This window comes from Lytechinus pictus, chromosome 3, assembly GCF_037042905.1.
Source record: "Lytechinus pictus isolate F3 Inbred chromosome 3, Lp3.0, whole genome shotgun sequence".
In the NCBI taxonomy this organism is placed as follows: Eukaryota; Metazoa; Echinodermata; class Echinoidea; order Temnopleuroida; family Toxopneustidae; genus Lytechinus; species Lytechinus pictus.
The window spans coordinates 9,287,260-9,299,274 of record NC_087247.1 but is presented as its reverse complement, the minus strand read 5'-3'; the positions used below and the strand labels follow the sequence as shown (position 1 = coordinate 9,299,274).

The 12,015-nt window shown below is 35.8% G+C and overlaps 1 protein-coding gene across 1 annotated transcript; it reads right to left on the bottom strand.

Moving 5' to 3' along the window:
- Positions 1-2,187: 2,187 nt before the first annotated feature.
- On the bottom strand, positions 2,188-11,764 carry LOC129256554 (membrane-associated guanylate kinase, WW and PDZ domain-containing protein 2-like). Its single transcript, XM_064096307.1, has 3 exons — positions 11,636-11,764; positions 7,730-8,181; positions 2,188-3,328 (listed from the first exon to the last, which is right to left on the bottom strand). The coding sequence occupies exons 2-3, from the start codon at positions 8,064-8,066 to the stop codon at positions 3,189-3,191; spliced, it is 477 nt and encodes a 158-aa protein (XP_063952377.1). The 5' UTR covers positions 8,067-8,181; positions 11,636-11,764; the 3' UTR covers positions 2,188-3,188.
- Positions 11,765-12,015: the final 251 nt, after the last annotated feature.

The window sequence follows — 12,015 nt, the reverse complement described above, 5'->3', positions numbered from 1 at the left end:
AAATAGTTTTCACACAAAATATAGGGTTGCAGCAAAACTTGGTGAAAATCATATTTCTGATGAAAAAGGCCATTTTAGTTCATATTGGGAGGATGGTGTCTTGTACATTTAGTACAAGTATGTAGATTTAATATAAAGCCTATTCTCAATAGCTCAATTAAAAAAAATGTAAAAATGCGTACAGAAATCGGTAATTCTCCCAAAAATCCATTACCCCTCCCCTCACCACCCCTTAAAAAATATCACATTCATGTGATAGGCCTATTTTTACATTCCAATTCATATTGTAACCAAGCACATCACTTTAGTCTTTTCATTCAGAAGCTTTGGGTGGTTTCAAATTTGGATCTGGTGTTATGAATTTACAATCATTATTCAGAATACAAACATGATATTTTTTCCTCAAGGGAAGACACTGTCGCAACACTGGCCGAACAATTAGTATTGACTTGTCATTACTGTATTTCCTCAAAATATCCATTCCCCAGGCTCACTCAGTCACTCTGTTACTGAGCCATTTCATTTTAAAATTTCATCCCAAGTTACTTGAAACAAAATAACATTTTTAAGAATTAAAAAAAAAATTGTGCATCTGTATCATGATTTATCAAGTTACATGTAGATGTGAGATTGTGAGCTTGTTCAGGCTTCAAGAAATAAATTGTCTTCATTCATTCATACAATAGTTTTTAAAATTTTATTTCCCAATTTCAAGTGGCAAATGGCCTCTTACATGTATACATGTACAATACATGTAGTAGTAGGGTCATTCCACGGGGTTGGGGCAACAGCACTTTTTTGTGTTCCCTATGAATTGTTGGCTTTATCCTGAAAATGTGTTTGGCGTTTGGATGTTGCAATGTGGTTTTGTTGGAAGGCAGTTATGTAAGCAATTACTTGATGCAGAAATAAAAATGTTGAACCTCAAGTATTTTTGATGGTGAGACTTTAAATGATGATGTCCAGACTCTTTTTTGGGGTACCAAGTGTGACATCCAAAATGGTCATTTTCAGTTGAAGATATCTAATTAAAAGATAAACTTAGTCAAATTCAAATGGCCATGATTGATAAAGCAACATTTGTTTAATAACAAAACAGTAATGGGATAGCAAATAAAAAGAGGCTTCATATCATAAATCATTCCTACAACATCGCATACCACCGTTACATGCGATGTCCGCGTTTATTTTTTCTGTAACGGCGGTAAAGTGGTAAATAACTAAAATTCAGAAATCATTCTTTCCAAAGTTATGTGTCAGAAATAAAGGGCAGGCAGTAAGCAACTTTTCATCAAAAGATTAGCTTTGAAAACCAATGTTAATGTCATGTAAATTAATCGAGGGTCGCCGATGTTTTGGGCGATGTCCGGGCCAAATTTGTAACGGTGGATCACATTTCATCGCGTATGTAAAAAGGAGAGACCGGAGAAGAGACCGTCGTTGTATCAGACGGACGGGATGTTAGCCGAAATCCACGTGCACATGAACGGCTATGATATCGGGTGTTTTGCAGCATTGCAATTGGGAATCTTCCTGCAATGTCCGTGTAACGGTGGATTGGATCTCCACGATGTTTTCCCTTTCAAAGCGACGTAAGTACGGAGATTTATCCCGATACTCGTATTTTTAAATCAGTTAAACCTTATCTTAAAAATGTGAAACTATATTATCATGCAGAAAGTGTTTTAAGTTTGAAAAATCTCGCTAATTTTCCATAATCTTTTACTACAGTCCCACATGTATCTTTTCGTGTAAGTGAAATATGTGATTGAGACATAGCCGTGTTTGTTCCAGATTTGCTAAACGGCCCCAAAGAAATAATGTTTTTATTACTGTGATTCCGTGCAAACATGTTTTGAATGTTAGCTGACATGATTCAATCGCAATTTAGTTGATTTTTTTAAACACCGAAATATGTTATTTAAATAGGCCAATGGATACTCAAAACTGCTCTATCACCGATGATCATGCTGACATCTCAGATTTGGTACAAAATCTCGCGGCTTTCTCGCCTTGTTTAAATTGGCTCCTACTGATTCTACGTAATATGGGTATCAAAGACCTGATGATCAAATTTGAATTTCCCAAAAAAAATGAGAGTTTAGAACTAGTGGCAGCGCCACGGGGGAGGCAGGCCCCCCCCCCCCCCATTTTTTTTTTTTTTTTTTTTTTTTTTTTTTTGCTTGTCGGCTGATCCCAATCCGAAAGAAGGGGGGTGGGGGGGCTAAATCATTTTTCTGTTACTACCCCCTACACATAGTACATGTGCTTTGTGTATGATGAAGCATGGCCATAATCCAATTACTAGTAATTCTTGGCTCTAGGCCTAACCTTCCCAAAACTTTTCATCTTGTTGAATGTTATACTTTTAAGCACATTCTTTTTTTCTCTCAATATTTTTTCAATATTTTGTATTTTGATTTCTATATATTCAATTGTAAGGAGAGGGGGGGGGGGGTTTGTTTTATCAGAAAGCAAAAGCCTGTGTGATTGTTTTCAATGTGATTTTTTTTATTGCAATATAATGAGATTTTTAAAACATGTACAAGTGAACAAAAGAAAATGTCACACAATCAAGTTTGTTTCACAAGAGTTTATTTGCTGTATCAGAAGGTAAATTGCAGATTTGAATTCCATTAATTCATTTAATTCCAATAAAACATACATTATGTAATTGCTTGAAAAATTAAACTTCAGCGATGAAAATTAAATAGGATGGTCATAAAAAACTAAATGGAATTGTCTAGATAACCACCCTTGATTAGAATGCAGAATAAAATTAGATGAAATAAATCCATTGAGAAATGAAATTGAAGTACAGATAATTTATGAAAAGGTAATGGGCAAGTAATTGTATTGTGAAAACAAAGTAGAACACAACAACACAAATACAAAAACCTTCTATAAAACGTAACTTTATATTTAATTTATGAACTATGAAATGATGAATTCTATTTGCTATGAAAAAATACAAAGTGAAGGTTCCTGTGTATTTTGCAAGAACAGATCAGATTCATTGTCCCTAGTAATCCACCCCCTTTAATGAGAAAATGTCAAGACATAAATAAGTAAATGATTTGATATAATATAAAAAATATTTGCCTATTGCTTAAAAAATATAGTCAAACTTCCAAATACTATTTTTCTCAACTACAGGTAGCCTCTGTTCAAGGTGAAAATGTATATCTTCAGTACATCTGGTGACCTGTACTCCTGGCCTGATGGCGAGGCACAATTCTACCTCCATCCACTTTGTGACATTGACAGAATCCTCTTCCAAACTTTCTTATTGGGTCACCAGTCTTCTTGAAGTTCATAAACTTGTAACCTGAATGCAGAGAGAAATATTGCATGTTAATTTTAATAGTCAGGTTTAGTGTACAGTGTAAAACATTTTTTGCATTTGCCAGTAAGAAGTTTACCAAAGAGTTCTTGCAGTTTTATTTTTGAACATTAGAATAGCTTAGTACATTTTACTTTCTCGCTTACAACTCTGTTAAAAAAACAAGATATAAAGGTGGTGAGTTTTTTAAATTAAATTTGTCCACTAAGTACTTTACAATTGTCCTTTTCGCATGTTGGAACTTAATGTTTTATCTAATGTATGTAAGTTCCAGTGATGACATGATTGTATTTTAATTAATGTCACTTCTACACTACCATTTTGAGGACATGATGTCCATGTAACTGAGGTAAAACAAATTAGAGTTAACAAATTGAACAAGTTTATATGTGTAAGGTATAAATGCATTGTCCATGTCTATGCCAACTTTGTCTTGTTTTGTCTTGAAAAACCATAGCTTAGAAGAACTAAACTATAACCTTTTCCCTACATATTTTTCACCTGAATATTGTATCAAAGGTATAAAAAAAATTTATAATTGTGTATGAATAAAAAAAACATTTTACCTGTTCATTGATATGAATTACAGAAGCTTGCTTGTAGATGTTGTATTTCTACACTTGAGTAAGATGAGTTAACTTGCATTAAGTGTGTTGATACTAGAAAAATATGTCAAATATTCAAGTAATGCTATTCAATATGACCATTACAAGGACATGATGTCCGTGTAACACAGGTATCTACATTTGAAAGTAATATCTTGAAGGAGATATTTCAAAGTAATAAAAGATTTGGAGATCGTAAGATAGCACTGTTTCGTTTTTCCCCTTTAGACAGAAACATAAATGTTTCCAGAGACAGACGGAAGTGGAACCTTGAGGATTAGTATGATTTTAAATATAATGTCAATAGTTTTGTACATTTTTCCTTGTTTAAACTCTAATTTAAAGTGCTTTTACTTGCAAAGAATTTGACATGCAAAGTGTTTTTCTTCTAGTATAATCAATTGAACTTGTGCAAATATTCTAAGGCAGAGAGGGTAATTTGGTATGTAATGACCATTAATGGATCTTAACTTACAATGCTTCAAATTATACCTCTGTTACAGAGACATAATGTCCATGTAACAGTGGTAACACAAAACAAAAATAGAAGGTTAGGCCAGAGAGAGTAGTTGAGTTTTTCCAAAGAGAATATTCCATTCTGTTGAGGCATGACTTCTCTCAACTATTTAGTTCTACATGCCATCATAAATTGAATTTTCTTGACTGGTGAGAAAAAAGAACGACACATAATTTGTCAATAATTTTGTACATTTTTCTTTGTTTAAACTCTAATTTAAATTTCTTTTATTTGCAAAGAATTTGACATGCAAAATGTTTTTTTTCTAATATAATCAATTGATCTTGTGCAAATAATTTAAGGCAGAAAGTGTAATTTGGTATGTGATGACCATTAATGGACCTTAACTTACAATGCTTCAAATTATACCTCTGTTACAGAGACATGATGTCCATGTAACGGTGGTAACACCAAAAATAGAAGGTTAGGCCAGAAAGAGTAGTTGAGTTTTTCCAAAAAGAATATTCCATTCTGTTGAGGCATGACTTCTGTCAACTATTTAGTTCTACATGCCATCATAAATTGAATTTTCTTGACTGGTGAGAAAAAAGAACGACACAGAACATGGCACTGGTATACACACAGAGCATCAAGTTCCATTTATTGATGCTAAATCTTTCAAAATATATATGCCATGTTGGAAAATATGGAATAAAGTGACTAAAAATGTTGTTAGCAAAATATTAATTAAGAGGAATTGAGATCAACCCTTTTATTTTGACAGTGGGAGAGTATAGTCTAAGTAAGGATGATAAATGATGTCCGTGTAACGGTGGTATTTTGTCAAATCTTGTTTCGCAATTTACTCAAATATGCAGGGTGGTATGAAATGCCTGTAAGTGGATTTAGTTGAAGAATTGTCCCATGAAACATATAAGAAAAAAAACTTTTCATTTATTACATTTCTATTTTTTGACCCTGATGTCACAATTTTTGCCCCAACCCCATGGAATGACCCAGTAGTAAAAAGCACAAAATTTGCGACAGGTGTGCGGATAAATCTCTGTCAGGTACTGTCATTGTGAGATCAAGAACGCTCTCTTTACAGCTCACTCCTCTCCAAATGAAATATCCTGATCCACAGGTTCTTGACACCAGATAACTTCCTCCTCAGTAAATGATCCCAATTTCCTTTATACTGTAGTGAAGGTTTCCGCATTCAATCATCAAACTTTAACCTCTGGGACAGAAAAGTGTAAAGCACTGATGCCTGTTGGTATTTTTCTATTCATTATCTTAAAGTAAACAATTGTGTTGCTTATTGATTTTCCTCCTTGTCCTTGTCTGAAAATTATTCTAGAATTAGAATGCAGTTCTCTATATACATGAAGTCATCCTGAACTACATTTAATGGAATAGCCTAGGTACACATATCCTGTATGCACATAAAAATTATTGAGCAAATAACTTGCTCTTCTTCATAATACATGTAGTAGGAATAGTATAAGAATCGAGCAAAGAAAGGAGGTCATACTAAATGTATTCTGTGTTACTGTGTACTTTTATGCATGACTTGTACTGTTCAGAAAATTCAAAAGAATCTGCTTGCAGTTTTGTTGTGATTTTGTTACTCAATCTTTCCAGTCACCAGACATTGTCTGAAAATTACTCATGATAACAAGTATTTGTTTTGGTTATGCACAGATTTGTAGAAGTACAAGAAAAAGAGTACAAAGTTCTATATGTAATACAAGATAAACATAGGCTACTATATACAAGACATTAAACTTGTGCCAATTCATGACTCAAAGTCCTGTAATTTCATATAAATCTAGTAATGCACTTTTCAATTGAAGTCTCTGCCACCAGTGTACAAGGATGAGGAGGGTTTTTACACACTTTGCCAAGATTTGTTTTAGGCCTGAGTCATTACATGCACATTTTTTTTTTTTTTAATAACTCATTTTGTAAACAGGATTACATGTAAGTAAAATTCACATCTGTACATCCATGAAATCAAGTCTCAGCAGGGTGCTACATAAATTTCAGAAGCGCTTGCCCGGTCCGGCAAGTAAAATTTCAAATAGTTGGAATATACTTGCCCAAAAATCTATTTCACTTGCCCGAAAAAATACGTGAAAAAAAAGTTTTACCTCTTCAAAAGAAAGTTTTGCGGTTTTATAAACCATTGACCTTTTCTCTCTTTTGACATGAACTGATCTACCTTGTTAATATTGCATTTCTTTTGCCAATTAAGTGATTTTATCTTGCCTGCCATGACCAAACTTAGGGTCAATATCATATCATATCAACCCTTATTTTGTCATTCTACTGTGAGAATTTTGCTTTCTACTGTGTGAATTTTGCTTGCACAATTCGGGCAAGTAGTTTTGGTCTTTACTTCAAAACAATTGCCCGACTCTAACTTTTACTTGCCTAGGGCAATCGGGCAAGTGCTTATGTAGCACCCTGCTGAGTGCAGCCAAACTTAATGGCTAGCGTCCTATCACAAATTCGATTATGAAAGGACCTAGCTTCATGCTACATGTGTACAGTATGTATGCAAAGAATTGTAATCATTCCTGAATAAAGTGAAGGTAGATAGATTTTGTCAATTTTTTACATGCATTCTACATTTTAATAATAATATTTGAGAAGCCAACTGCTTATTTCAGTAATACATGGAGAAATATCCATCCACCCTCCACACAACATGCATGCATATAATTTATAAGTCATTCAAATTAGTGAAGTTGGAAGAAGCACTATCAGAAGGAATGACCGGAAGTCTCGACAGGCTTGCCTGCTTTTTCTGTACACTGATGATGATGATGATGATGATGTACGCCTCTCACATAAACACCAACTTTTTAGTGCAGCTCTTTACCACCAAAATTTTCTTGAACTCGATAAATAGAAGTGAATAAAGAAGAGAATCAAATTGAGAAGACTTATTCCTATTAAAGGAAGCAGCATAGAAAATCATGTACATGTACATGTATGCCTTTATATTAATCATATATATCCATGACATGAGGGGGTGTACTTGTACTTACTTCTGTTGGATAATATTGATCTACATTTGTGTATGTTAAAGTTTTTTCTAACATAAAATTCTCTGCCATGCCAGTGCCGTAAAAAGCTAATATTTTTAAGATTTCAGTCTTACAACTGACTGAAGGTGTCATATTAGATGTCAAATATAATTTTTCATTTTGAATGAAATATTCTACCAGTGCCATGAAATTAATCTTTTTTTTTTTGAAGGATACATTTCTGAAAGCTTTAAAATAATAGATAAGGGGACAAACTTAACAGACTTACCAGACTTCAGTGTTTTGAATCGAAGTGCTTCAGAGCCAACATGATTGATCAATGATTTTAAATCCCAAAGTGTGTATCCTGCTAGTTTATAGCCATTCAGCTCTAAAAGTATATCATCAATATGAAGCTTGCCGGACTCCAGCAAAATCTTGTCCGTGCGAATATCGAGAACATGAGGAAACTGTCCATGCTCCGCTCCTCCGCCCAGCGCAAAGTGTGTTCCGCCGTCGGGGGCCCGTCGTAACGTACATTCCTGAATGTTCTGGGTCCAGTGCTTTGGGGGTTTAGGGTTCTTCTTATCCTTCATTGTGGCAGTTATCGATGATACTAGGGCCATCTAATTAAGAAATACTTGACATCATCATACATCCAGAGTTCCTTTTATTTTGGTTGATTTCGACGGTGTGTATCCACATGTACGTGTAAGATAAATTCCTCCGGTATTGGGGAATCTGTAATGTCAAGGGAAGAATCAAAATAAAAGATTGGTAAAACAATGCATGACCCAAGGGTGATTTGCATGCAACCCTCTTCTCACTGCCAATATACGTCAAACATGACAATGATGTACATGTACAATGTTATACATTTCTAAGCGACATATTATAAATGCATACATGCCCAGCTGCATTTGATTTTTGGTGTCGTTCATAGTCTCAGACTTAATCTTCCCTGTAATTTTGATATGGACTGAAGCAAGTGATAAAAAATGCAATCATGTGAGCATTTGGCTGTGTGCACATATAAGTTTTGCCCCAAGTTTGAATGAAATGTTATCGTTAACATCAGTCCATAATGAAATTACTGGAAAGACGATGTCCGATTGAGACTTTGAACAATGATGTCGAAATCAAAGCCAAAATAGAGCTCTTCCCGATGCCCAAAGTGGCAGAAATATACATGTAGCTTCAATTAATTTACCATTTGGGCTACCTACGAAAGTAAATTACATTGTAGCACCTCAGAAACATTGACATTATTGTATGTGACTGAGCTGTACAGTAATTCACCATATGCCTCCATTCGACATGGCAAACTTATTTCACGAGCTAGCAGTCAATCACAACACACACCAAACATATATGGGCACTATCACTCACCACAAAATCCCCTTTAAAATGTCAAATTTTGCCATTAAAAATGCGGATTCTGTGCTATATTTCCAGAGCATGTGGTGGCTTAGCTCAAATTCAAGAAGCGGGGTAGCCGAAAAATGCCCTACAAATGAAGAAATCTGTGGTTTTGTTCCAAGTTCGGAAACATTCTGACAAACTTAAGATTGTAACAAAAAAAGACTCTACCGCAATGAATTTATCAAGTTGATGGCATGATAGCGGCAGGCCTTCATTCGACATAGGGTCCAAGCGTGATGCATGACCGAATGGCCGCTGCAACTTCCAGATTGCATATCGCATGCGGTGTGGCTCAATTCACGCAGTGACTTTTGAACATGCGACGCGTTATGTCGAAGGGCGGGGGCTGTCAAATTGGGGCCACTCATTGCGATACATTTCAAGATTTTATGAAACACTAAGGCGAAAATAAACATTGCAATAAAAAATAGACAAAGATTATGAACAAACATGACGAACATTGATTTGATGCAAAGTTCATTTTGTGAAAAGACATTTTAGAACAAAGAATATTGCAAAAAAGGGCCAAGGCCAAGGGGAAGAGTTCCTTTTTGGCGGTTTGCGAGAGCCACCAAAATTGACAAAATATGTCACAAAAGGAACTCTTTCCCAGAAAAGCTTAACATATAAAATTGTGGGCAGGTTACTCTAGAATCCAAGTTACAAATACATGTAGTGTTATGATGAACTGTGATAATAATGCGACTGTGACCAAATCGTAACTATTGTGACCATATTTATTTTGCACAAGGTCATTTAGCCTACCTCAACTCACTCACACGTATTGCGAGGTTAGTATTAGTATACTAACCTCGCACCACGAACCGCGTTTGGCAGTGGATTTCTAACTAGTGGGTCGCGCGTGCTGGGATCTCACTTCTTGGGTCCACAACACACGACTTCTAATATGGCTTGAATTTTCTGTGCGCGGCGGCATGTAATGAACCCTTGGGTGACCTCAACTCAAGTCAAAAAGCAATCAGAATAATGACATGTGGATGTAGACTTCGCCTTCTGGCTTAATTTTACCATCTGATAATACATTCAATTTCAAAATTTATTAATTCAGATTGTTTGGCGGGGGAGAGCGAAACTCTCTCGTGTCCACACCACAGCTAAATTCACCGACACAGCTTCGACTCGTATAGTCACGTATTGTATTACCGGACACTATTATGATTCCGGACGCGCATATTACTGCGTTCTAAAACAAATTCGTACCGTAAGACTTCCGCAATTCAATTTCACAGAGCAATACATAGAACAAGATTGCATAAACAAGGCGAAAAATCATTTTTTTACCTAATTATCTCTAAAAATGACAGAAAATGCTCAAAATATCATATAACATAGTTTTGTATTGACAATTGAGATATTTTCTAACGGAAATATGGGCCTGATTTGCCGAATTTCAATCTCGTCCACTCCTTCGATCGAATGATGAGGTGTGGTGTATTGTGGGTGATCGTCGACGGCTAGTTCTCAAGGTAACCGTGCGCGAGGTTTACCGTGAGTAGAGCCGTCGATCGGCAGCGCATCGATAGAACTTGATGAGCGTCACGATACGAACGCGAGCATATTATTATTGGAAAGTGCCATGGAACATGCAGCTAACAAGACAAAATAAAATAAGTTATCAAACACGAATTTATTACCAACATCTGCTCAGATTCGATATAAAAAAGCAAATAATAGTTAATACTAAAATTTACTCATGATATGATATAAGAAGAAAAAAATCACAAAAATTTGTTCTTACATCATTATAATCAAGGATATCTTTACCCGTCCGGCGCGCGTCCGGAATCATGATGTAATTTGTCGCGCACGAAAATAATTGTTTTTCGTGGAGGGGTATGCGGCAAGTGCGATGCAAAGAAAATGGTTGGTAAATAAAAAATAATTATATCATATTCATAATTTTCATAATATTTGGAATAGCAAGTTTGAATTTTTCTTGATTTTATTTCCTCTAGTTGTCATTTTTAAAGCACTGAAATAAAGGTGTCCGGCAATATGATACACTGCCATACTACCGATACCACATCGAATAAGTACTGGCAAGACTGTATACCTCCTTCTGCCAAACTCCTGTACCCGAAAAGTGTACTCTCTCCTGTCTTACGAAGAGCATTTGTGGTGAGAGCTCAACTCCTTACAGCCACCTACTTAACATAGTGTCGTCTCTTCACGCTGAAGAAATCAACCAGCCGCACTTGCCCTCTATGCAAATCTACCGACGAGACTGTGGAACATTTTACTGGGCAGTGTCCCAAGCTAGACCATCTCCGTCAAGTGTTTATTGGCAAAGTCAAGGACTGCCTTGTGGACTTCCCAACATGTGTCGATCTATATGTCAATGCCAACCCACAGGACTTTACTCAGGCCACCCTTATACCATTTCACTCTTGTTTGCCCAAGGAACTACACAATAGTCTACTCCTATTATCTCTCTTTTTCCTCCACAAAATTGATGTATTCCGTACTGACATGGTTCAAACCTCCTAAACCAGAATGACAGCGTATATGGAACATATCTGTTTACCTTGGACCCTAGGAATCTCCAAATAGTGGAGGGATCAGCTAAGAGAGAGAATAACCAGCCAGGGCGTGGGGGACCAGTTCGGGCGACTTGACGTAAGCTAACCATGGCATGAGCTCACGAACACATCCGCACAGCCACAGAGCCTGACCTAAAACTCATCAATCTTAAAGCAATACACTTACTTTGTCATTACTTTATATCCATTTATATTAATTCTTAAATACATACCTTTCAAAACCGTATAAATTTTAATCGAATTCTGCCCTCAATCAGTACATCAAAGAGTGATTTTCATAAGCTTGGGTTCAAAATATGTCGTTTGTGTGTACAATGTTGACTGCCATTATGCGCATGCGTAATTGACCGCGTCTAATTTTGTTTGGGCAATTGATGCGATGTACATAGTGCAACCGCGCCCCTTCCGTTGGACATATTGAAAGGTGGCACAGCGTTGAAAATTTTTATTTTTTAAACAAAAAGTCATTGAAATTTATCTTTCCCAACTCTGTGCCCAATTAAAGTGTTGAAAGTGTATATTTCTGTTTGTTCTCTAGGACTTTTTGAGGCGAGGGGTAAGGGGGTATTGGACTTTTACATCTAACGTTAGG

Excerpts from the sequence above, each read along its gene's own strand:
- LOC129256554 (XM_064096307.1), bottom strand. The coding sequence starts at position 8,066 with ATGGCCCTAGTATCATCGATAACTGCCACAATGAAGGATAAGAAGAAC. Across the intron at positions 3,329-7,729 it reads ATTCAAAACACTGAAGTCTG|GTTACAAGTTTATGAACTTC; the intron begins GTAAGTCTGTTA and ends CTCTGCATTCAG.